Raw genomic sequence first — 26,407 nt, forward strand, 5'->3', positions numbered from 1 at the left:
GTTGGTCCTTCCCATGGCCTGCAGCTCTTCAGGATAAGACTGCTCCAGCATGGGTCCCCCATGGGATGCACTTACTGCCAGAAAACCTGCTCCTGCATGAGCTCCTCTCCATGGGCCGCAGTTCTTGCCAGGAGCCTGCTTCAGTGTGGGCTCTGCACGGGTTGTAGTTTCCTTAAGGGCATACCTACCTGCTGCAGCATGGGGTCTTCCATGGGCTGCAGGGTGGATATCTGCTCTGGTGTGGTCCTCTCCATAGGCTGCAGGGGGACAACCTGACTCACCATGGTCTTCTCCATGGGCTGCAGGGGAATCTCTGCTCCAGTGCCTGGAGCATCTCCTCCACCTCCTTCTTCACTGACCTTGGTGTCTAAAAAATTGTTTCTCACAGTTTTTTTTATCATAACTTTCTCTCACAGCTGCTGTGCAGTGTTTTTTTACCCTGTCTTAAATATGTTATCACAGAGGCGCAACCAGCTTCACTGATTAGGTCAGCTTTGGTCAGCAGTGAGTCCATTTTGGAGCCAGATTGAACTGTCTCTGTCTGGCACAGGGGCAGCTCCTGGTGTCTTCTCACAGTGGCCACCTCTGCAGCCCCCCCACTACCAAAACCTTGCCATGTAAATGCAGTACACCAGGGAAGCATGACTGATTTGAAAATATTCTGTCTAGTACAGTGTTGTGGTTTAACCCCAGCCAGCAACTAAGCATCACACACCTGCTTGCTCGCTCCCCTGCAGTGGGATGGGGGAGAGAATTGGAAGGGTAAAAATGAGAAAACTCTTGGATTGAGATAAAGACAGTTTAATAGGGAAAGAAAAATTCACATGCACAAGCAAAGCAAAAGAAGCAATTCATTCACTACTTCCCATCGACAGACAGGGGTTTAGTTATCTCCATCATATGTAACAGTTACTTAGGAAGACAAATGCCATCACTCCAATTGTCCCCCCCTTCTTTCTTTATCCCCCAGCTTTTATTGATGAGCATGATGTCATAGAGTATGGAATATCCCTTTGGTCAGTTGGGCTCAGCTGTCCCAGCTGTGTCCCTTCCCAACTTCTTGTGCACCCCCAGCCTACTTGCTGGTGGGGTGGGGTGAGAAACAGAAGAGGCCTTGACACTGTGTAAGCACTGCTCAGCAGTAACTAAAACATCCCAGTATTATCAACACTATTTTCAGCACAAATCCAAAACATGCCCCCATACCAGCTACTGTGAAGAAAATTAACTCTGTCTCAGCCAAATTTAATACATACAGGCGCAAAACTGTTTGCATAAAGCTGCTTGGAGAATGGTTATTAATGGGATCTGTTGGGAGAGGGGTCCGCCGGAGTCAAGAAATTACTCAATATGAGTTATGCATCTTGCTCAATTTTATTGGCTTCTAACATTTCTTATATAGCCTCAATACACAAGCATGCTCCCAAAGCAAACATATGATTGGTTATTAGCCCCTAAGCACGCGCTGCTCACACACCACTATTTATCATGATTGGAACAAGCATTCTGTCCATGCAGCTATTTGCGTTAGCTATGTTTTAGCCTTGCAGTTTGTTACTCCCTTTATCTACATTCCCTTCTCTATTTCCCTTGGCCTTACACATGTCCTCCCTAACAGCTGCAGCTTGTTACAGCCACGGCCTGTTATTACAATAGGGTTACTTGGTCTTAGGATTCAAGAATAGATCAAGGCCACTTTCTTGTTAACTTCAGCACAATAACTTCAGCACAATTCTAATTCCAGTACACTTCTAATTTCAGGCCTGGATTGTGCACTCCAGGCCTGGATTGTTCAGACCCTCAGGGGTTCCGTGGCCACACTTCTGCAGCCATTCTTCTACAGGGATCCTGACAGGAGGGTGATGTATCCTATCCAACATTATGGGATATATATTGAGATTAGTTTTGGATGGTATTTCAGTGTTTCTGTTTGTAATCCTCCCTCTCAGGATGACTAGTTTGGAGTATGCTTATTAAATTCCTAGGCGTCAGTATGCCTGAAAGGATTGAAAGTGCATTGGAGAGCAGTTGCAGAGTTAAATATTATTTGAGAAACTGGAGAAATGGTCTGAAAAAAAATAGTGTTACTCAGCAGGAACAGATGCCATAGCAAAGATAATCAGTAATACCATGTTGCCAGAAAGGCATGGATTTTTATTTTTTTTTAGAAATAAATGTAACTCATACAAGTGTTAAAGGGATTCTTTGGCTTTCAAAGTTAATAGAACCTCAACTGAAGTATTGTCTGGTTTTGGGTACTGCATTTGAGGAAGAGTGTGAGCTACATGCAAAAAGAAAACAGGACTTAGAAGATGCGTGAATTGTTTGGTATGAAGGTTAGAAGATTGGCAGAGAAGGAGAGTGTATAATCTTCAAATAAGTAAAAGATGGATTGCAGAGGACTGTAGAATCTATTTTTCATGTCCATGGCAGGTAGGTGAAGGAAGTAAGGATTTAAATTAAAGCAAGAAATATTTAGGTTGGAGAGTAAAGGGGGGGATTGTTTTCAGCTCACACAGCACTAGACCTGAATTGTATTGAGAAGTTGCAAAGTTATCCATCATTGGATGTCTTAGGAAGATCATAAAAATATCTGCCACATAGTTCTGCAATTAGTCTTCCTGACAAAGAATAGAATAGGTGACCTCTTGAAGTACCTTATAGCTCTCTGGTTCAGCACTGAATTTGTCTTGTCAGTGTGGACTTGAGGATTTCTAGACTCTAATAGTGTAGTACTGTGTGATGCTGACCTCCTGATCAGGATACAGACAATGATGAGGAAATGTTAAATTGTACTAGAGAAGCTGTGAGCTTTGGACAGGAGTAACAATGAGAGAGTTCAGCTAGTCAAATATGAACTGAAGCAGTGCTTCATCATGATGATATGTAGCAATGGAATTTTTGCTCACAATAAATGACAGCTTCCTAGAACAATGAGTCTTAGAACCCACAGTAGAAGATGCTATAGTGGGTTTCATCTTAAGTGATATGCACTCAAAATGATGTAGCTACTGGTATGGTCAAGGGTGCTTGACCACCCAACTCATTACCTAAGGTGCTAAGACCTGGTCTGCAGCTCCTGGGGTTGTAAAACAGCCCAGAGAAGGGGAGAAGTGCACCACCACAAGAGAAAATATAACAAAAGGATTGTGGGTTGAAATAAGGACAGGGAGATCACTCAGCAATTACTGTCACAGGCAAAACAGACTCAACTTGGGGAAATTTAATTTTTTACCAAGCAAATCAGAGTAGGATAATGAGAAGTAAGACCGAATCTTAAAAACACCTTCATAGAATCATAGAATGGCTTGAGTTGGAAGAGACCTTAAAGATCATCTAATTCCAACCCCCCTGCCATAGGCAGGGACACTTTCCACTAGAACAGGTAGCTCAAAGTCATATCCAACCTGGCCTTGAACACTTTCAGGGATGGGGCATCCACAACTTCTCTGGGCAACCTCTTCCAGTGCCTTACCACCCTCACAGTAAAGAATTTCTTCCTAATCTAAATCTACCCTCTTTTAGTTTAAAATTATTACCCCTTGTCCTATCACTATATACCCTACTAAAGTCTGTCCCTATCTTTCTTATAAGCCATCTTTAAGTATTGAAAGACCACTATAAAGTCTCCCCAGAGTCTTCTTCAGGCTGAACAACTCCAGCTCTCTCAGCCTGTCATCATAGGAGAGGTGCTCCAGCCCCCTGATCATTTTCGTGGCCCTCCTCTGGACTCATTCCAATAAGTCCATGTCCTTCTTATGTTGGGGGCTCCAAAGCTGAACACAGTACTCCAGGTGGGCCTCATGAGAGCAGAACAGAGGGGAAGAATCACCTCCCTCAACCTGCTGGCCGCACTTCTTTTGATGCAGCCCAGGATTTGGTTGGCTTTCTGAGCTGCAAGCACACATTGCCAAGTCATGTTGATCTTTTCTTCCCCCAACACCCCCAAGTCCTTCTCCTCAGGGCTGCTCTCAATCCATTCTCTTCCCAGCCTGTATATGTGCTTGGGATTGCCCTGACCCACATGCATGAATTTGCACTTTCTTTCCCCTGCCCCTCCCTTCTTCCCAGGCTTAACTTTACTCCAGAGTTCTCTACCTCCTCCCCCCTAGCGGCACATCCGGATGGGGAATGGGAGTTGTGGTCAGTTCATCACATGTTGTCTCTGCTGCTCCTTCCTCATCAGGGGGAGTACTCTTCACTCTCTTCCCCTGCTACAGCATGAGGTCACTCCCACAGGAGACAGTTCTCCATGAGCTTCTCCAACGTGAGTCCTTCCTACAGGCTACAGCTCTTCATGAACTGCTCTAGCGTGAGTCCCTTCCATGGGATGCAGTCCTTCAGGAACAGACTGCTCCAGCATAGGTCCACCACAGGTTCACAAGTCCTGCCAGCAAATCTGCTCTAGTGTGGGCTCCTCTCTCCACAGGTCCATAAGTCCTGCTCCAGCGCAGGCTCTCTCCTTTTGGGCACATTCACCTGCTTCGGTGTGGGGTCCTCCACAGGCTGCTGGTGGATATCCTCCACCATGGACCTCCACGAGCTGCAGGGGAACAGCATGCCTCACTAATGTCTTTACCATGGGCTGCAGGGGAATCTCTACTCTGGTGCCTGGAGCACCTCCTCCCCCTCCTTCTTCACTGACCTCAGTGTCTGCAGAGTTGTTTCACATTTTCTCACTCCTCTCTCCAGCTGCAGTTGCTCAGTTTTCTTTCCCCTCCCCCCTTCTTAAATATGTTATCACAGAGGTGTTACCACTGTTGCTGATTGGCTTGGCCTTGGCCAGCAGTGGGTTCATCTTGGAGGCAGCTTGCATTGGCTCTATTGTACACAGGGGAAGCTTCTAGCAGCTTCTCACAGAAGTCACCCCTGTAGCCCTCTTCACTACCAAAACCTTGCTACGCAAACCTATTATACCTTGCCTTACCTAGTATAATCCTGTTGGTATCCCCTTCCCCCATCATTTCTAGTTTAAAGCTCTCTCACTCAGCCCTGCCAACTTACACCCTGACTCATATTCCCCATTGTGACAAGTGGATCCCATCAGGCCCCAGCATACCTTGTCTCTTGAATACTCTTGCATGGTTTAAAACCCCAAACTTTTGGTGCAGGCACAATTATTGGAGTCGGGTATTGATATACTGGGCTTGTGGGTTTCTGCTGAGGTCTCCCCCTATTACTGGGAGGACTGAGGAAAATACTGCCTGTGCTCCTGAATTTTTTACTATTCTTCCCAGGTCTCTGAAGTCTGTTTTGATTAACCTCAGACGTTTTGTTGTGACATCATTTGTATCCACGTGAAAGAGCAGGAATGGGTAGTAGTCTGAATGTTGAACTAGGCTCTTCAGTCTTGTGGTGACATCCCTAATTCGGGCCCCAGGGAGGCAGCAAGCTTCCTTGAAAGAGGGTCTGGTCTGCAAACAGCTGCTTCCGTTCTGCACAGGAGGGAATCACCAATGACCATAACTCACTGTTGTTTCTTCTTGGTGCTGGTCTTACTGTGGGTTTTGTTGTGAGGGGTTGGTGTCTCTCTGATCTTGGCAAGACTGCTTGCTCAGGTTCCTCCTCTTTCTCATTATGCACTTCATCTGCTATACCCAGGGCCTTGTACCTGTTCAGTAAAGTTATCTCAGAGGGTAGCTTAGAGGGTAAGGAGGGGTTTCTCTTACTGCTCTCTACTGTAACACTCTTCCACCCCTCCTTATCCCTTGTGACACTGCTTTCCTCCTGGCACAAAGCAGATCCAGGACCTGCCTCCACAGTGGTCATGCTGAGTTTTCTCCTATGCATCATAGGTGTCAGAGTATGTCTCCATTGGTCAATCTCCCTATCAGAGTATCGAATACTCCTCAGTCTGCTCACCTCCTCCCGCAGCTCAGCCACCAAGCAGAGTAGCTCATCAGTTTGGTCACATCTCCCACAGTGTTGCTTACAATCACTTTCCACCTCTAGGAATATCCCTTCACACATCCCACAGCCGGAAACCTGGGTGGTTGCATGCTTGAACAGGAGCTCTCTCTGTGTGGCTGTATCCTGGTTTCAGCTGGAATAGAGTTAATTTTCTTCTTAGTAGCTGGGGCAGTGCTGTGTTTTGGCTCTGATGTAAGAACAATGTTGATAACGCACTGAGGTTTTTAATTGTTGCTGGGTAATGTTTATACTAAGTCAAGGACCTTTCAGTTTCTTGGGCCCTGCCAGCAAGAGGGCTGGAGGGGCACAAGAAATTGGGAGAGGACACAGCCAGGACAGCTGACCCAAACTAGCCGAAGGGATATTCCATACCATATGACATCATGCTGAGTATATAAACTGGGGGAAGAAGAAGGAAGGGGGGGACATTTGGCATTATGGCATTTGTCTTCCCAAGTAACCGTTACAGGTGATGGAGCCCTGCTTTCCTGGGGATGGCTGAACGCCTGCCTGCCCATGGGAAGGGGTGAATGAATTCCTTGCTTTGCTTGCATGCGCGGCTTTTGCTTTACCTATTAAACTGTTCTTATCTCAACCCTCGAGTTTTACATTCGTTTCTGATTCTCCTCCCCATCCCTCTGGGTAAGGGGGAGTGAGGATGTGTCTGTGTGGTACTTGGTTGCCATCTGGGGTTAAACTATGACAGGCTGCATTGGTTCTACCAGGTGCTAGAAGCTCAGAAGTAGGGGACACTGCATTTTGCCAGATGGTCACCATGCTGCCCTGCACCTGCCTGCTGCCGTGCACCTGCCCACCAATCAAAAGTCAGAGTAGGGCAATGAGAAATAAAAACTAACCTTAAAACACCTCCCCCCCTCCCCCTTCTTCCCTGGCTTGACTCCCGGCTTCCCTAACTCTTCCCTTCAAGCAGCACAGAAGGAACAGGAAATGGAGGTTCTGATCAGTTCATCACACATTGTCTCTGCTGCTCCTTCCTCCTTGCTCTCTTTCCCTGCTCCAGCATGAGGTCCTACTCATGGGAGACAGTCCTCCATGAACTTCTCCAGTGTGGGTCTTTCCCACTGGCTGCAGCTCTTCACAGACCGCTCCAGCATGGTTTCTTTCCATGGAGTGTGGTCCTTCAGGAATGGACTACACCAGTGTGGGTTCTCTCCTTTGGGTGTGTCCAGCTACTTCGGTGTGGAGTCCACCACAGGCTGCAGGTGGATATCTGCTCCATCATGGACTTCACCACAGGTTGCAGGGGAATCTCTGCTCTGGTGTCCGGAGTGCCTCCTCCCCCTCCTTCACTGACCTTAGTGTCTGCAGAGTTGTTTCTCTCATATATTCTCACTGCTGTGTCTCCCAGCTGCAGTTGTGCAGCAGTTCCTTCTCCCCTCCTCCCTTTTTAAATATGTTATCACAGAGGCACTATCACCATTGCTGATTGGCTCAGCTTTGGCCAGCAGTGGGTCTGTCCTGGAGCCACCTGGCACTGCATCTGTTGGACATGGGGGAAGCTTCTGGCAGCTTCTCACAGAAGCCACCCCTGCAGCCCCTCCACTACCAAAATGTTGCCATGTAAACCCCAATACACATGGTTTCCCTAAAAGCAGTTCCCACTATCGCTATTGGAGATAGAGTACTGGTCTAAATGGATCAGGGGTCTGACCTAGTAGGACATTTCTTATTTTCTTAATTAAAAAAATGTTTATTTACTCTGAGACAGATAAAAGATTAGCATTTGTGATAGTCATGTGTTTAAATGGGGTTTATTTAATTCTTTGTATTTATATTATTTTTATACTTATGCAGATGATGCTTTTCATATACTTTCAGTTCAAGTATTCTCACATTTGTGCTCAGAGAAAGTGCAGCGTTTTTTTCTTAGTCTTGAATAGGAACACTAAGACATTTGGTCTTACTAGTGACCTGAGAACTGTAAAATTTTAGCTTCTTCAGAGAAATTGTTTAAACTTATTGTGGAATAAAGTGCAAACTTATCATGAATCTATTAGATTTATGTCAACCACAAGTATTGATGTTTGTATACATTGAAATCACCATAAGCATTTTCTTTATTTCTTTATTCTCAGGAAAGGAGACTGTGAAAGCCAAAGATCGGTGTGATAAAGCCACTATGAAACTTCATATATTGCATAATCAATATGTATTGGCACTGAAAGGAGCACAGTTACATCAGCACCAATATTATGACACTACACTTCCTCTGTTACTTGATTCACTACAGAAGATGGAAGAAGAAATGATTAAAGCCCTGTAAGCTGTATTTTCTTATATTTTTCTCATTTCCACATGTTATGTATAATATCCTAATTAATTTATAGTATTATTAGAAAATAATAAATCTTCATCAATTATTTGTATATCGAGGATAATGAAAAAGCTGTTTTCTTCTTTCTGTTGACAACAATTGTGCATGGAGAAGTCTGTTCAAATAAATGCAGATAGTAATTTTAAGGGGTTACTTAAGCATTTTAGTGAGAGACTGTCTTCTCATAAAACTTTTAAAATCTTAGAGATTAACTTCAGTGTTTATAGTTAACCTCATGCTTTATCCTTAGCTTCAGCTGGAATACTATGGCAAATTAACATGCTTTAACTTGTTCAGCCCTGAATTGGTAAGGCAGTTGGACTAGATGATTGTTGTAGGTCCCTTCCAACTGAAATTATTCTATTCTATTCTATTCTATTCTATTCTATTCTATTCTATTCTATTCTATTCTATTCTATTCTATTCTATTCTATTCTAAAGTTAGTTGCCTCTCCTGTAGCCTTATTTTTGTGAAATTCTGCCGGGAACCAATTTGGTTTAAAATGGCCAACAATCTTGAAAGTCATTTGGGATGAGGGCCAGGCAGGTGCATGGTTACTTATTTGTGTGCAAATAGCAGGATCATATAAACCTAATTTCATTGTATGGAATCCAGCCTTAAAAATACAATTACTTTTTTCTGAAATATCATTCCCCACATCACTGATGAAGATGTGCAAATTGATCTCAGAGAACTGTCAATGAGGACTCTAAGCTATCTTTTCTGATTTGTAACCACCATGCTGTGTCTTTGACTTTCCTTAAGAATATGAGTTGGTTTGGGAGACTGTTCTGTAGATCTTTCTCTAAGACATTCTGAGGGCTGCAATTAAAAAATATTGCTTGTAAATCACTTACTCTAAAAGAAAAACAAGTTACCTCTTTTTGTAAGTATTGTTCATTTAGATGGGAGACACTCTTCTATCTCTCATTTTCTTACCTTTTCCAAAGTCTACATTCATCTTGACTTCAGCACATAGGAAGTGAAGGAGAGTTGAGGGTTTCATGCTTTATATGCTTAGGTGATACAGACGATATTAACAGCCTCTTGAAGTTTCATTGCTCCCTTTGATTCTGGTACAGTTATGTAAATGAAATAGACCTCTATAGTAGTCTCTGCACAGTCCTTTTAATCTTAATTTTGTATGTAAAATCACAGCAAGAGACTTCAGTTCAATTTGTGTGCTGTAATTAATGTGATTTTTCATAACTGTGAATTATGATAATTCACTGAAGAGTTTCATCATTGAAAAAAAATCCATTGAACCCAATTTTCTTTGTCATCTTTGAAATAAAAACCTGTAAAAATATTCTTGTCACTAAATAAACATTTTCAGTGATATCTGAATCTATTGGAAAATTACTGTTGTCTAATATCTTTGGGCTTAATTCTACAAAAGGAGATGGTGATTTCAAGTGTGGGGTTGGTGTAGCTATCTGTGTGACATATACTTTGTTAATAATCTTGGTTTTGCAAATCAATTAGTTTGGTAAACTTGAAGTGTATATTAACATCACTAATTATTTTTTTTAAATAATTAACATAGATTCCATTTCTTTTAGATCTGACATTGCTGTAGTTGACATTAATGAATTCTGTTGTTTGTTTTCTTCTTAGAAAAAGTACTGAAGGAATACAAGCTGATAATATTTTTTATAAAATAAACATAACTTGAGATCTTATCATCCAGGAAAAATCTGCTGATACTTTTTTTTCCTGCACATTCCTCTGGGATGGTCAAAATTCATCAGTATTAAAAAAAAATACTCACCATGCTTCAGAAACTGAAAAACCTGTCAAAAATAAAAATGAAATAGGAAATTATTATGAAGGGCTATTTATGGAAAGCTAAAACTTGAAGACTAGGAAGGTGTTTTGGGGAAATATCACTGTATGCTATTAAATGTAGTGGTAAAATATCACATATTATTTTCTTTTACCATTCCCTAATCACTTGCTTTTGCCCACTGTTGCGGGCAGGTCATTAGACTAGATGGCTTGTACTTTTTCACGTCAATTTTTTGTTTGATTTTTTTTCTTCTTGTAAATATATGTGAACTTGTGACTTATGCTTATTTTTGTCCTAATGACCAAATAATAAAATCAAGATATGAAAGAGAACACTTAAGGTAATGGAGAAAGCCAGGTCTTAAAGGAAATGCACACTGACTATTTTTTTTTAATCTTTTTACCATATGTCAGAATATACTTATTTTGTCAGTCAGGAGATTGTGAAAAGCTTCTGTATAAATAATAACTAGCATAAGTTTTCTGGTCATAAAGCAGGGTGTCATCAATGAGCTATATATATTCCTTTTCCCTGTAATCTCTACAGCTTTAATTTAACTACACTATATGTAGATGCACTGTAATTAGTATAAAGGAGCATGGTCTTGGAGACTTCTCTACTCATAGCCAATCTGTAAAGAAGAGGTCACAATTGATCTGTTATTTTTTTGAGTAATATGTGGTCTTTTTTTTCCTCCCTTTTTAGCCAGTTGAAACAAGAGTTTGTCATAGCAGAAAACTGAAAGCTTGAAGCATCATCGTTATATGCCTTCAATACCATGTTATACACTATAGTTTTTTTTCTCTCTAGAAAAGGAATCTTGGATGAATATAGCCAGATCACCAGTCTTGTAACTGAAGAGATTGCGAATGTCCATAAAGAGATCCAGACTTCTGTTGAACAGATAGACCCTAACTCTGAGTATAATGACTTCATAGATACACATAGGTATAAGTTTTCATCTTGGTGTACATGTTCATGTTTCTTCTGGAGGAAAAATTTGTATTAAACTACAACACTTCTAAAGTGATCAGAGTTGTATTTTTTTGTTTGGTTTCTTTTAAATTGTTATTTGTAAAGTATTGTCCTACTTGAAAAGCTAATCCACTTGCATGCACAGACAGTTGCCTGAATGTCAGGTTTTTAACCTGTTTCTTCAACCACCCATCTCTTTGGCTGTCTCCAGAAAAACAGAATTCCAATTACTATTATCACATATGAAGAGCCATAATATTGGTACTAGCAGCAGACTATACATAGAATCATAGAATCATTTTGGTTGGAAAAGACCTTTGAGATCATCAAGTCCAACCATTAACCTAACACTGCCAGGTCCACCACTAAACCATGTCCCTAAGCACCACATCTATGCGTTTTTTAAATACCTCCAGGGATGGTGACTCAGCCACCTCCCTGGGCAGCCTGTTCCAATGCTTGACAACCTCTTCAGTGAAGAAATTTTTCACAATATCCAACCTAAACCTCTGCTGGCACAACTTGAGGCTGTTTCCCCTCATCCTATCACTTGTTACTTGGGAAAGGAGACTGACACTCACCTCACTACAGCCTCCTTTCAGGTAGTTGTAGAGAGCAATAAGGTCTCCCCTGAGCCTCCTTTTCTCCAGACTAAACAACCCCAGTTCCCTCAACTGCTCCTCATAAGACTTGTTCTCTAGACCCTTCACCTGCTTTGTTGCTCTTCTTTGGACACATGATAACCCAGATTCAGTGTGAGCTAATTTAGTGTGTATTTTGTATCCTGGGCTAAGTTAAGTTTCTCGGTTATATTTCTCTCATTGCCTATATTCTAAATAGTTTAAAGTGAACTCTAGGTACCCCTGTATACACTGCAGTTATTGCAAAGTAGTGACTGAAACAACAAAATATGCAGGTAATGCAAGAAAGTTTTTAATTTAAAAAATAAACTTTATTTGCTGTTTATTGAACTGATATTGCATATTGGTACATAAGTGGATAGTCCTAAGACTTCTTGTATTATCCTTTGTTATTAATGTGCAGATTGATAACTGTCATGTGCAGATTTATAGCTGGATCAGCTATATATATTTATATCAGTGGATCTATACCCCCTTTTATATATATATATTATATATATATAATAGATACCCCCTTAAAACCTTGATTATGTTGTGATATTAATTCAAAGAATTAAGACTGTGTCCTTTATTTAACGTAAAAAGAATATGTATCCTATTGTTGTTTTTGCTTTATCTTATATGTAATTTTAACTATATTCTAGTTATTAATAATTCAAAACACCAATTTTCTTTATGATTTAAAGATACATGTTAATTTTGCAAATATAACTTTTATTTGCTAAATTAGGTCATCAGAAGTTGTTGAACAAGCAATAGAGTTTGATATGTCTTTACTAGAAGAAAATGAAAACCTTCAAGCTAATGAGATCATGTGGAATAATCTAACAGCAGAAAGTTTACAAGTCACGTAAGTTTTCTTTAAAAATTTTAATCCTTCAGAAATTGTCATACACGATGTCTAGGCTCTATCATCTCATTGCATAGCTGTGTCCTGACTTTTAAGGTCCAGTTTCTGCAATAATGTTTTTAAGCTATAGACTTTTGCCCATTGCACTTTTTATTGTTCCTTTGCACAAAATACTCTCCCCCAAATCCCCCCAAATTAAAAAAGCAGCACTTGCCTGATCTTTCAATCTAGTCTCTCCTCCTCACTAGTTAATTTTTACAGTGCCCCAAATTCAACATGAATTCTCCCTGTGAACTTAATGATTTTCTCAAAGGTGCTTCCACATTCAGTATTATAGAAAAAATAGTGAAATCTGTTTATGAAGCCACTGAGTATAGTGATGTAGTCAGTTATGCAAATTGCCAACCAGGAAATCATAGAATTATAGAATCATAGAAACATTTAGGTTGGAAAAGACCTTTAAGATCATCAAGTCCAACCATTAACCCAGGACTGCCAAGTCCACCACTAAACCATGTCCCTAAGCACCCTACATGTTTTTTAAACATCTCCAGGGATGGTGATTCCACAACCGCCCTGGGCAGCCTGTTCCAGTACTTGGCCACCCATTCAGTGAGGAAAATTTTCCTAATATCCAATCTAAACCTGTTCATAAATACATTTGTTTTACCTGTTTTGTAGGTGTTGTGTTTTGTTTTCCAAAGAAAATTCTTATTCACTGTTATAACCTTTAATATGTATTAATTTACTAACATCAATGTAGCTGTACTAACAGAGATCTAATGTAGATTGAGTGCACCCTCAGCAAGTTTGCCAATGACACCAAGCTGAGAGGTGCAGTCAACACGCTTGAGGGAAGGGATGCTGTCCAGAGGGACCTTGACAGGCTTGAGAGGTGGGCCCATGAGAACGTCATGAAATTTAACAAGGCCAAGTGAAAGGTCCTGCACCTGGGTTGGGACAACCCCAACTATAAATACAGGCTGGGCAGAGAATGGATTGAGAGCAGCCCTGAGGAGAAGGACTTGGGGGTGTTGGGGGAAGAAAAGCTCAGCATGGCCCAACAATGTGCTTGCAGCTCAGAAAGCCAACCGAATCCTGGGTTGCATCAAAAGAAGTGCGGCCAGCAGGTTGAGGGAGGTGATCCTACCCCTCTATTCTGCTCTCATGAGACCCCACCTGGAGTACTGTGTTCAGCTTTGGAGCCCCCAACATAAGAAGGACATGGACTTATTGGAATGAGTCCAGAGGAGGGCCACGAAAATGATCAGGGGGCTGGAGCACCTCTCCTATGATGACAGGCTGAGAGAGTTGGGGTTGTTCAGCCTGAAGAGAAGGCTCCAGGGAGACTTTATAGTGGCCTTCCAGTACCTAAAGGGGGCCTGCAAGAAAGCTGGAGAGGGACTTCTTAGAAGGGCATATAGTGATAGGGCAAGGGGGAATGGTTTTAAACTGAGAGAGAGTAGATTTAGATTAGATATTATGAAGAAATTGTTTACTTTGAAGTGAGGCACTGGAAGAGGTTGCCCAGAGAAGTTGTGGATGCCCCATCCCTGGAAGTGTTTAAGGCCAGGTTGGATGGGACTTTGAGCAACCTGGTCTAGTGGAAGGTGTCCCTGCCCATGGAAGGGGGTTGGAATTAGATGATCTTTAAGGTCCCTTCCAACCCAAACCATTCTATGATTCTATGATATATTCTTCATCATTACTAAATTGAGATTATTCCTGCTTGAACTATGTATTTGTTGTCCAGCTAGCTGTACTTCAGCATAGTTACAAGGAAAAAATATATACTAAAACTCTCTTTTGAAAGGTCTTTCTTACAATTTTTATAAGATTCTACCTTCCACAGCTCAAAAACAGAAATAATTTCTTTTTTTGCTTGTCTTCCATATCCCAGTGTTTAGAAGTAAGCCATCAGCATGTCTAAGCAAAGCAGCTTAAACACTGCATTTTTAGCAAATGATCTTGTTGAAATTTGTGTTTGTAAATAAGTATCTTAATATTTTCATAAATATAATTTTTTAATACAACTTCCAGTGAGTCCTGTTACAAAGCTTTTAGTCATGCACTTTAAATTCTTTGATACATTTGAGAGAGAAATTTTATGCTGTGATTTTATTTTTGGAACAGGTATCAAATAGTTCTTTGAAGTGTTGCTGCATGCCTACTTTCTGGTATGGAGTATATTAGGGCCTCTGAGCAAATGTCTGACTATATTAGGTCAGACCAAAGACTGACATAGCCAACTTTCTTATCTCTGACATTAGCCCAAAGGGAAAGTCTTGGCAAGATAACAAGAACAGGATGTGTGTGCATTCCCCAGAATGTTCTCTCAGCCTCCCATAATTTGCAGATTAGAATTTTTTTGAGCCAGAAGTAATATTTGTTTGTAATAGCCTTAGATGTATTTTTCTTCATGAATTTGTCCAGTCAGTTTCAATATGTATAAGTATCTATTGTCCACCGGTCAAGAAATTCCAAAGATCAATTTAACATTATGTGGACCTGTTACTTCCTAGTTTCATTTTATGACTCTAAGCTCCTGTTTTGGAAGACAATAGGAACAATGTACTGCTTTCCACCCCATTCATGATATTGTAAATTTTTATCATACTCCTGCACTGTCATCTTTCTTTTCAAAGCAAACAGTCTTTAGCTTTAGTCCTTCCTTTCCCAAAACTTCTTATGTTTTATTAAGCTTGTTATCTATCTTTGATTTTTTTTTCAAGGTTACTGTACTGGTTTTGAGATAAATGATCAGAATTGCACAGGTAATCCAGATACATAGATTAGAGAGAGGCATATCAAGGTTTCCTATGTTCTTATTCTGCTTAATTTTTTTAAAAAACGAGACAATCCTTCTCTTTGATTTTTCTGACCACTGTTGAGTATCAAGTCAGTATTTTAATGGAAATGTCTGTTGTAACCCCAAGATTCTCATTTCTTAGTGGTAATGGTCAGCCATTAACTGTATAAAGTTTTGGATTTTTTCCCCCTTGTATATTTGTTTATTTTAATATACATTGAGATTAATTTTCCAAATGGCAGTCCAGTTACTGATTCTCATAAGATTCAGACAAATCCTTTTGCATTATTCACATTCAGCCCCTTCTTTACTACCTCAGATAACATTGTACTGTCAACATTCTTGGTCACTTTTTAAATTGTTGTTTCATCTCAGTTGTTATAAACATATTAAGCAGTGCAGATTTTTGTGGATCTCTACTAGTTATCTCCTGGCACTGTAAAAACTGACTCTTTATTATTATCCTCTTTCTTCTTTTTTTAATTGTTTTTAATACAAGCAAGAATCTTTCTTCTTATGACTGCTTAGTTTTCTTTAAACACTTTTGCTTGATATACCTTGTCAACTGCTTTTTAGATAGCTTTTACTAGAATCTTGCTTTAAAACTACTAGAAAAATATAGCATGCTTGCATCAACTTATTCTGCATTGACTAGATGTTCTCAAATAAGGTGTATTACATCCTTTCTTGATAGATGATAGCTTTTTAAAGATCCATTCTGTATGTTCTGAAACAATAGGAATTTGACCATTGACCTTTAGAGCTGAGATCATGGTCTTGGATCTTCAAAATACTGCATCGTTATGTTTCTGCAGTGGAAAACTACTTCCAGCATCTAGCAATTATCATAAATCTAATACATATACTGGGCTTATTTCCCAGACATTGAATGGATTAGAAGTTATATGTTAATTCAGAATCAAGAATTTTTGGTCAAACCAATAATTTTTTTGAGTATATGAGAATGACAATTTTATGTGCATTATTGAAGGCTTTAATAAAATATATTCTAGGGACAAGTTATGACAAAACTGGCTCAGTTTTACGCTTTCAGGTAAGTTTCTGTTTATGAATAAAAAAGATTTGACAGAAAGAGGTAGTTAAAAGTCAAGAGTTTATTAGGGAACTTTTTAAAGTAATTAGAGAGATGTAGTGTCTCCTGATAAATCATAGAACAGGGGTCCTCAAACTACGGCCCGCGGGTCGGATATGGCCCCCCAGGGTCCTCAATCCGGCTCCCGGTATTTACAGACACCCCCCCCCCCCCCACTGGGGATTGGGGGGGAAACCAAGCAGCCGCAGATGACCTCCTGCCACTTCATCCACGCCCCGGCCCCCTGGTTAAAAAGTTTGAGGACCCCTGTCATAGAATCATAGAATGGTTTGGGTTGGAAGGGACCTTAAAGATCAAGTACTATATAAGTATATAAGTATCAAGTACTATATGTATTTTACCTTTGTCCAACTTTTTACTATAATATCTTTTATTGAAATTGTGCTTGAAAATACAGGGGAAGCAGAGTAAGATACTTGAAAATGGATAGATAAGTGCCAAGAAGGAAAGGATATTTTTTTAATTATTCTCCTAGCTTAATTTGAAGTCAAAGCATATTTTTTGTTATGTGAGCCTTATGTCTGCTTTGTGTAGAGCTGACTGACAATTATATCTTAAAGTCTCATTTTACATTTGTTGACTTTTTTTGGTATTGGAGTGTTTGCCAGTATAATTGAAAAGTGTCAATAATGGTTTTAATGTGTAATAATAGTTTCTCAGTTAATGTTGAGTATTCTTGTAGAAATTTTACCTTTATTTTGGACTTACCATTACCAAAAATTTTGTAGATTTATAAAAGTTAGTCATATAGAGAAGAATATACAGATCACTCTTATACTAAAAAGTATTGTTTTAACTTGCAAAGCAAAACCTACTGATTCTGGTTTTATTATTTCTAGAGATTAATACATCACAACTACTGATTGTACATATTTATCTAACATACTTCAACAGTCTGAAGGGTTTCATTTTTCATATAAATTCTCATGAATTAGCAATTCTGGTGGTTTGGCCCTGGCTGGATGCTAGGTGCCCACCAAAGCTGCTCTATCACTCCCCTCCTGAACCGTACAGGGGAGAGAAAATATAATGAAAGGCTCATAGATCGAGATAAGAACAGGGAGATCACTCAGCAATTACTGTAATGGAAAAAACAGACACAACTTGGGGAAATTAGTTTAATTTATTACCATTCAAATCAGAGTAGGATAATGAGAACTAAAAAATCAAAACTTAAAAACACCTTCTGCCCACCTCTCCCTTCTTCCTGGGCTCAACTTCACTCCTGATTTCTCTACTTCCTCTCCTTGCGTGGCACAGAGGAACAGGGAATGGGGGTTGCGGTCAGTTCATCACACATCGTTTCTGCCACTCCTTCCTCCTTACACTTTCCCCTGCTCCAGTGTGAGGTCCCTCCCATGGGAGACAGTTCTCCACAAACTTCTCCAACATGAGTCCTTCTCACAGGCTGTAGTTCTTCATGAACTGCTCCAGCATGGGTCCTTTCCACAGGGTGCAGTCCTTCAGGAATGGACTGCTCAAGCATAGGTCCCCTCTGGGGTCATAAGTTCTGCCAGAAAACCTGTTTCAGCATGGGCTCTTTTCTCCACGGGTTCACAAGTCCTACCAGCAAACCTGCTTTAGCCATGCTTCCCATGGATCACAGCCTCCTTCAGGCATCCACCTGTCCCAGTGTGGGGTCCTCCATGGGCTGTAGGGGAATCTCTGCTCTGATGCATGGAGCACCTCCTCCCCCTCCCTCTTTACTGGCCTTAGTGTCTGCAGAGTTGTTTCTCTCACATATTCTCACTCCTCTCTCCAGTTGCAATTTTGTATTGCACAGATTTCCCCCCCTTAAATATTTTATCACAGAGGCGCTACCTACTGTTGCTGATTGGTTTGACCTTGGCCAGCAGCGGGTCTGTCTTGGAGCTGGCTGGCATTGGCCCTATCAAACATAGGGGAAGCTTCTAGCAACTTCTCACAGAAGTCACCCCAGTAGCCCCCCCGCTACCAAAACCTTACCACACAAACCCACTACAGCAATATATTAGGAAAGAATTAATCCACATAATGCGTCATGCATTCTGGCAGATTCAGGGAGCAGATAATTCTGTATGTTTGTATGTATCCACAATCTAGTATGGATTCTATAACATAGATTAATAATATAATATAAAGGTACAGCCAGAAAAAAGGCCAATGACCAGCAAATAACATATTTTGAAGACTAATGATCATTTTCATCTTTAGGAAAAATATTTGAATGTTTCCAAATATGTTCCATGTGCGTATGCATACAATAGATTTCTGAAATGTATGTATTACAGGTTAAAAACAGTAATAGAAGAATTGATTCAGACACAGCAGACACTTTTGAGCAAAGAGAAACTTGTGCTGGAACTAGAGAAAAAATTAGAAGAGTCCTCTAAGACTTGTGAAAAAACATCAGAGTAAGTACAACTAAAATATCAAAATATAATTTGAGATAAATTTGTCTGTAATGCAGTTCCTAAGACTTAAATATGAAATAATCTGCACTAACATTGTTTTTCTTTAGTAAGAAATTATTATTATCAATGACAACAAAAAGTTAGTTTCCCATGTCTTAAATAAACCTTCCCTGCTCCAGATCCTAATTAATTAGAGAACTGAGCAGCTCCTTTAATTTGGTTTAATTGTCATACTATTGGAATGGCTCAAGAAATGGACCTTTGGTTAGCAGTGTAACTTCAACTTGATGGAAAAAAGGAATCAATTCAGATTGTCTATCTGACAGTTAATTGTATAGATATGATTTTATGAAAGACTTTTCAGAGCCATATGCAAGATATGCAAACTTTCTTATGTAATAATGTAGAACCAATGCCCTGTAATACTGACTAGTAAATAATGAAAGTGAGGGATTAATTGGTGTTTTACAGTGCCACAAATAAACATTTATTATAAATAATAAATTTTGATCAAGATTATTGGTCTTTTTTCTAACTTTGATTAAGTTTCACATCACAGTCTGAAGTTATAACAACAGATAAATAACTTCTGTCTGTAGTGATGTTTTTCCAATTTTTGTGATTGATCAGAATCTTACTAACTTGGTCATAAATATTGGTTTGCAATACCAATGAAATGGAATGCAAGTCCTCAGATAATTGTCTTAATTGAAAAAGACTTCTAAGCTCTCCATTGAAGGCATCTTGTAACTTGATACACTGAGCAGTATTTTATTCATATATGAAACTTTATATATATAATTGTTCTGATTTGATGGTTTCCTGTTCTTTCTTTGATAGTCTACACATACTCACAGTATGTATATTTTCCCATTTTTCAATTCTTGACCTACCTTCTTTGCTGTATATAGCTTAAGGGATAAACACTTTGTAATAGATGAGTTTTGTGGGGTTTTAAGCATTATGACTTTGTTTTTCCCTCATGCTTCTTTTCCCTTAGGAATGTTTCTTCAGTATTGTCTTGTCCATTATATCTCCCTGAAAGTGTTTTTTTGTCTCTGCCTTTCCTGCTGTAGGTAGGCTCCTTTGATCCTGTAGCAGATGTTTGTATTTTTGAGGAGATGATCTCAGTGTAGACTCCAGCTGTATCTGTGAGTCTTTTTAAAAAGCATGGGATCTGGCTTAGATTTCTAGGTGTAAGACATAAGCTTCCCTGAAATCACCCATTCTGTTTTGGCATTGGTTATGTCTTCCACCAACAGACTTCATTTTCATTTTTAACTGAAGAATGACCAGGACATTTTTGATAGTTTAGCTCTTCTTATACAAGTACTTATGGACCCTAGAAGGTCTCAATCAACTGTTGCATATTCTTGACTGCTGTCACATGATATAGCAACAGCCTCAGCATTGCAAAGCAAGGTCAAAGGCAAGGGCAGTTGAGCAATGAATGAAAGCTTGCCTCTTGAGCCAGTGGTCATCCTGCTGGTGGATGAGCTGGTCAAGTCAGACTGCTTGACTGAGAGTTTGGCACCTTCAAAGAGCTTTAATGCAAGTTTCTCTCATGAAAGAGAGGAGGTAACCACCAAATTCAAGAGTTTTAAAGTCTGTTATTGTTGAGTCTCACGCAAGATGCTGAGGTTAGCCCTTCAGTGCTGAGGAAATATTCCCTGGTTCTGCTTTATCTGGGCAAAATGAAGGTCAAGTCTGCAAAATTGTTTTCTGTCTCTTCACTGGAACCAGTTTGGACTTCAGCTCGCTTCTTTCTGACACAACCTCAGCATCTCCAGTTCTGAGCTGTTGAGTGACTTTGCAGTGTGTACTAGATCTGACTGGGATGGAGTTAACTTTCCTCATAGCAGCCCATATGGTGCTGTGTTTTGCATTAGTGGTTAGAACAGTGTTCATAACAGACCAATGTTTTGGCTATTGCTGAACAGTGCTTGCACAGCATCAAGGCTTTCTCCCCCCTCCCCCCACCAAAGCCCAGATGAGTGGGGGTGGGCAAGAGGTTGGGAGGGGACATAGCCAGGACAGCTGAAATAAACTGACCAAAAGGATATTCCATACCATATGACATCTGCTCAGCAATAAAAGCTAAGAGAAAGGATGAGAAAGGGGAGACATTTGTGGTTATGACGTTTGTCTTCCCAAGCAACCATTACGTGTGTTGAGGCCCTGTATTCCAGACCTGCCAATGGGAAGTAGCGGATGAATTCCTCTTTTTGCTTTGCTGGTGCATGCAGCTTTTGCATTCCCTATTAAACTATCATTATCTAGATTCATGGGTCTTCTCACCTTCCTTCTGTTTTCTCTCCATCCCATAGCAGGAGAGTAGAGTGGGAGAGAGGCAGAGTGGGTGTTTGACAGATGGATGGGGTCAAACCACCACAGTGTTTTTTGGTGCCTCATGTTGGTCTTCTCACAGAGGTCACACCTGCAGCCTCCCAGCTACCAAAACCTTGCCATATAAACCCAATACCACTTTCCAATCTGTTGCCCTGATCCAGTCTCACAAGGACTCTTCACACAAGATCTTACTCTGTGAGCTCTTGTTAGCCTCAAGGACCATAAAGTTTGACTTGATGGAAGCCACAGCTAAAGAGTTTTATAGGGGCTACTTCTTCATGCATAGATGGAACAGGGAATGTTCTGTTTTGGCAAAATGAAAATATTTAGTGTTTCAGATACTTTTCAGCAGATTACCTGGTGCACATCTTGCCACAGTTCAGGAAAGAGAACAGTTCATGTCTTGTAACTTGCAGGATCCATCTTATTATCTCTGGATCATGATGAGCTGTAACCATTCAGAGTTTGGGGTGTTTTCATTTTAGCTGATGTGGTGTATTCACCAAAGTCTTGCTGATAGTGAAAGGCCATAATTTTCACAGGGAGATCTTTTTTCTTTTTTCTCTCTCATAATGAAGACCAGATGATAGAACATTATTTTGAGTAGAGATTGTTCACTTCTTTGTGTGATACTTTTAAACTTCTGCAGTCTCATGCCAAACTTCACTTCCAGGACCTCCAGTTGTGTCTTCATACATCATACTGATCCTTTCCCCATAAATGATCATTCTGCTGATTATCAGATATTATTTTTTTTTGTGACTTAGTACAATGCACGTTTTTAGGGATATGACTTTTAATCTTTTCCTGCTAACAAGAATTTTATGACAGAGTGTTCCCTTATTATTTTGGAACCTACTTGAATAATCATCTGACTCAGGATCACTTTGTGAAGAAACAGTCTATTGATATCCATGATATTTGGCCTGTAGTGCGTTCAGAATATGTCTATTTCACGTTCAGTGTTTACATTTACAGGTTATGACAGAGCAACTTCTTGCTGCATCAACAAACAAGGTTGAATCAGGTCTCCTCTGCTTTGTTAAGAGAGGACTGAAGATGTGGATGTATGGAATTGTTGATGAGGTTGACATTTGAATTGTTTTTTCTGGATTTTCCAGATCTTTTGTGGACAGTGTCAGCAGAGCTGTGTGAATCTTGTTCATGAGTAGAACAACCAACATCATTCGTAAGAGAGGAATTACATGAGCCAGATTTGTTTGTTGTTAGGGCAAAGAGAAATACTTTAATTTCTGCTCAGGAGTGGGTTGTTGTCAGGGATAACTTCTAAATTTCCTTTTTTTCCCCCTAAGAATTGGAGGACTGGCAGGAGGGTTTGTCTTCCAGAGGTTATTCTCAAGGCGTAGAGTGACAGAATACTATTATTTTTCTCTACACTGTCCTCATTCTTGGTAGTTCTGGTCTCTCAACCTGCTTCATCTGTCTTTTCAAACCATGAGAACTCTGCGCCTCTTTCTAGACTACATATCTCTAGGTTCCAGTTGAGTGCTTTTAAGGTTGTCTATATTGCACCATGGATGGTGGATGGTTCTCTGTGTTAGCTTCTGTTCATCTTTGGTTTTGGCAGTTCTTGGGGGTAATATGAAAGTGTCCTCTAGATACTTGTATATGCTCTAAGTAGTCTGCTTGTCCTTCACTACTGTTTGATTATGTCTGTTTTGGAACATCTCTTGGAGTTGAATGTGAGTGTTCTTCCATATTTTTATGTGAAAGTTTGTCTTATGGCCATCTTAATTTAATTAATCTCTGTTCTTTCTTAGTGAAGAAATTAGTTTTTCAATATTTCCTTATTCCTGAAGATTCATGCTGCTAGGAGTGAATTTATGCTTGATACTCTCAGTGTAAGGAGGACTTTTTCCTTTTATTGACACAGGTCTAGAAAGTTTCCCAGGTTAAACTTAATTTCTTGGAGGACTGAGGACTCTAGGGCTTTTGTGGTTGTTGGTTTTTTTGTTTGTTTGTTTTGGGTTGGGTTTTTTCCCCTCTGTGCAGAATCTTTTCAAATGGCTCTCTATTTGCATGCAACAAATGTGGAAATTTTGATGATTGCAGCATAGGGGATTGGTATAGTCTTTTAACATGGCTGTTGTGAGGCCACTTGCAGGGTTGTGTGTGTCATGTCCCCCGTCCTTGTCCTCCCCCCCTGTTTTAAGCACTATCATGTCCTTGAAGTATTTAAAGCTGATAGAGCCTTCAATAGGCTGTGCTACTAGTGTTGTTTTAGAAAAGAAAATCTCGGGTCTTCTACAAAGCACTATTTATAGGGTAACAGTTTGAAGTTTGTCAGTGTAAGAATGTAGATATGAAGTCTCTCAAAGAAAGAAGAATCAGTAAATAGACTAAAAACTGGCTAGTGGGCATGAAATATAACTAACTAAATCTTGACATGCAGAATCAAACTCTATAACTCAAGGAGAGTTATAAAGCAGGTATGTTTATTGCAGTGCCAGGTGCAAGGGGGATCGCTCCTCCTAACTTGCACACCGAGGGGTTAAGTAAGCAGATACTTATTACACAGAAGCATACATATTCATTAGATTCCCAAGAAAAGGTGGGGTTATTACAATTAGTTCCAGGAACTCATTATCTCTCCTTCCTCTGGCCCAGGCGCATTGACACCTTGTGGTCATGAGCCAGGATCTCTGAGAGGAAGGCTCACAGTCTTCTTCAAGATGTACTTTTCCCTTTGGCACAAAAATGCTGAGTAGTCCACATCAGCAACCGCAGAGCCAGATTGTACTGGTTCTCTTCCCGGGTAGTACATTTTGTAGACAACACAATTCTTGCTTACAACTTAGCTATTCGTTCTGTATCTACACATGCAGACAGTGTCCTGGTTAGTCAGTCTGTTATCTACAAGTGCTGAAGCACTAGTTGCAAGGTCCACATATTTACCAAATGGTTTTCAGCTTTAACTATTTCAATCTTCTTACTCTGAAGTTTCCAAATGTAAACTTATACACACAAAAAAGAAAGCTTATAGGGATTGAGAGTGGCTGTTAGTCTGTCTTTGGGAAGGTGTTAGAGTTAATGAGGGAAATCTGAAAATGATCTTGACATCTCTAAATCTATAAATTGTGAAATACTATATCAGAAGACTGTGATATAGGTGAGACTGCTAATAGAATATAGGGTCCAGTTCTGATAGATGTTGAAAAACATGTGTGTGTGTCAGCAAAAAGCCATAGAAGCATGTAGAAGACGAGAAAGAACTTCTTTTAGCCCCTTATGGAGTTCAATTTGCTTAGATTAAAAAGAAGGTTAGAGTGTTCTGACTGCAGTCCAGAAATACTTATGCAGTAGAGGACCTTTCAGTCCAGAAGATGGAGACAACAGGTATCTCTAACACAGAGCCAGACCAATTTATACTGGATATAAGGTGAGTTTAATAGTGAAGATAATTATTATAACAGCTATTTGGATTGCAGTGGATTCCTCATCACTGGAAATCGTAATCTGAAAGTGTATTTCTTCCCAAAAGGACAGGGAACCCTAATGGTTGTAAATTCAACTGAAGTGGATGAAAAGAATTCCTTCTGTATTTACTACAACATGATTTTTGTCTTTGGAATAGATAAGTAGGTGTCTGCTTTCATTGTCTTGAAGCTTTGAGAATTTTCTAATATTTGCTTCATGTGTTCATGCCTTTGAACAAATAATTCTGAGGACTTCTCACATTCTTACTTATAAAAGGTTAATAATTTCCTTCATTACATGGATGGATAAAGTGAAAAAAGAAAAAGATATCCAGTATTAAAAATGCTTTATTCTATATAGCTTTCATGAAGCAAAATATGTATTTTAAATCATGTGTTTTAAAATTGTTATTTTTCTCTGCAGTATTGTACTCTTGCTGAGCCAGAAGCATGCACTGGAAGAACTCAAGCAAACAGTTCAGCAATTAAGATGCTCTGAGGCAAAATTTGTAGCCCAGAAAGAACTACTGGAACAAAAAATTCAAGAAAATGATGGGAAAGAGCCACCACCTGTAGTGAATTATGAAGAAGATGCCAGATCAGTCACTTCTATGGTAAGCTTTGCATTTGTCTTTTCCAGCCTAAATGATTCTATGATTCTGTATCATGCATACTTGCTATTGTACTTTAGTCCTGAGGTCAGAGGCCAGTCAGGGTGTAGTGGACCTCAGATCCTCAGTAACCCCAGCTCCAAAATGCGGCGAATGAAGAGACGGGACGCAGCTTGATGCAAGCAAGTTGTCCATTTATTAGTGATTTTCTTACAAATATATACGTTTCTACCTTCTACATATTACACACTGATTGGTTAAATCTTAAGCGTAAAAAACACTGATTGGTTAATATTTAAGGCACACCGTTAGAACAATAGATACTTACTAGTTTATCTTGACCTAGCAATAATTTTTATTCCAAGGTTAGGGAGTTTCTTTCTACGCGGCTTTCTTAATTACATATTGGCGCCATCTGTTCCCTTATCTGGCTACTTGTTTCTCTGTCCGTCTGGTTGCCTCCTCAACTGTGATGGCTCAGGGGTCTGCTGTTAGCTTGTTCCTTTGTTCCCAGGGCTTGTGCCCTACAAGTTCTAACAAGTCTCTATTCATCAGGCTATCAGTACTTGGACTCTTGTCCTTGAGGCCTTGTCCTACATCTCCCCCTTCCTGTTGCACAAAAAGAACCCCTGAAATCGAATGAGTTATTAATTTTTGTAAGCATTGTAAAAGACAAGGTATAAGTAATAAAACAAATAAAAAACCAACTAAGACATATTATCAATGTTAAAATAACCCACTGTCTCTGTTCCGTACAATTTTACAATTTCCCCTTTTTGTTTTTGAACAGCTAGTACCAGGTTTGCCATGTTCTGCAGGGCCCTTGCAAACATGACAGCAACCAAGGTAATAGCAAACAAACAATACTGCCAATTGAATGAATGGATGCCAAAAAAGGCTGAAATTTTCTCAGATTTTGATAACATGTTGCTGCAATGGGGCGCCTAAAATCCACGCAGCACATACCATCAAAATCCTCACAGCCGTGTCCTTGAACCAACAACAAAAAGCAGTGGCAATTTTGACTCACATTCTTAACTGCCTACCAAACAAGGTGATTTAACTCTTTAATGCTTTCCCTGCTGTTACTCTGGATAAGAGAAGAACCGCTGCGACACGTTCCCATCATAGCCTCCTACTACATTTGTATCTACATAAAGACAATTATTGACATTCAAAGTGTAAAGAATATC

The 26,407-nt window shown here is 39.9% G+C and overlaps 1 protein-coding gene across 9 annotated transcripts in view; it reads left to right on the forward strand.

Moving 5' to 3' along the window:
* LOC129734462 (tyrosine-protein kinase Fer-like) overlaps positions 1 to 26,407 on the forward strand; it is a 231,785-nt gene that overhangs the window by 58,927 nt on the left and 146,451 nt on the right. For 7 of the 9 annotated variants that reach the window (XR_008730056.1, XM_055697996.1, XM_055697998.1 and 4 more), the window contains 5 exons: positions 8,007 to 8,190; positions 10,846 to 10,983; positions 12,382 to 12,501; positions 18,695 to 18,817; positions 25,028 to 25,217. Coding sequence is in view for 8 of the 9 variants with exons in the window: in XM_055697996.1 (XP_055553971.1) it covers positions 8,007 to 8,190; positions 10,846 to 10,983; positions 12,382 to 12,501; positions 18,695 to 18,817; positions 25,028 to 25,217 (755 nt within the window). In the remaining variant the exon portion in view is untranslated. Of the gene's footprint in view, positions 1 to 8,006; positions 8,191 to 10,845; positions 10,984 to 12,381; positions 12,502 to 18,694; positions 18,818 to 22,144; positions 22,238 to 23,866; positions 24,567 to 25,027; positions 25,218 to 26,407 lie in introns of those variants that run through there. The other 2 variants (XM_055698003.1, XM_055698002.1) reach the window with 2 other exon arrangements.

Source organism: Falco cherrug, chromosome W, assembly GCF_023634085.1.
Source record: "Falco cherrug isolate bFalChe1 chromosome W, bFalChe1.pri, whole genome shotgun sequence".
Classification (NCBI taxonomy): Eukaryota; Metazoa; Chordata; class Aves; order Falconiformes; family Falconidae; genus Falco; species Falco cherrug.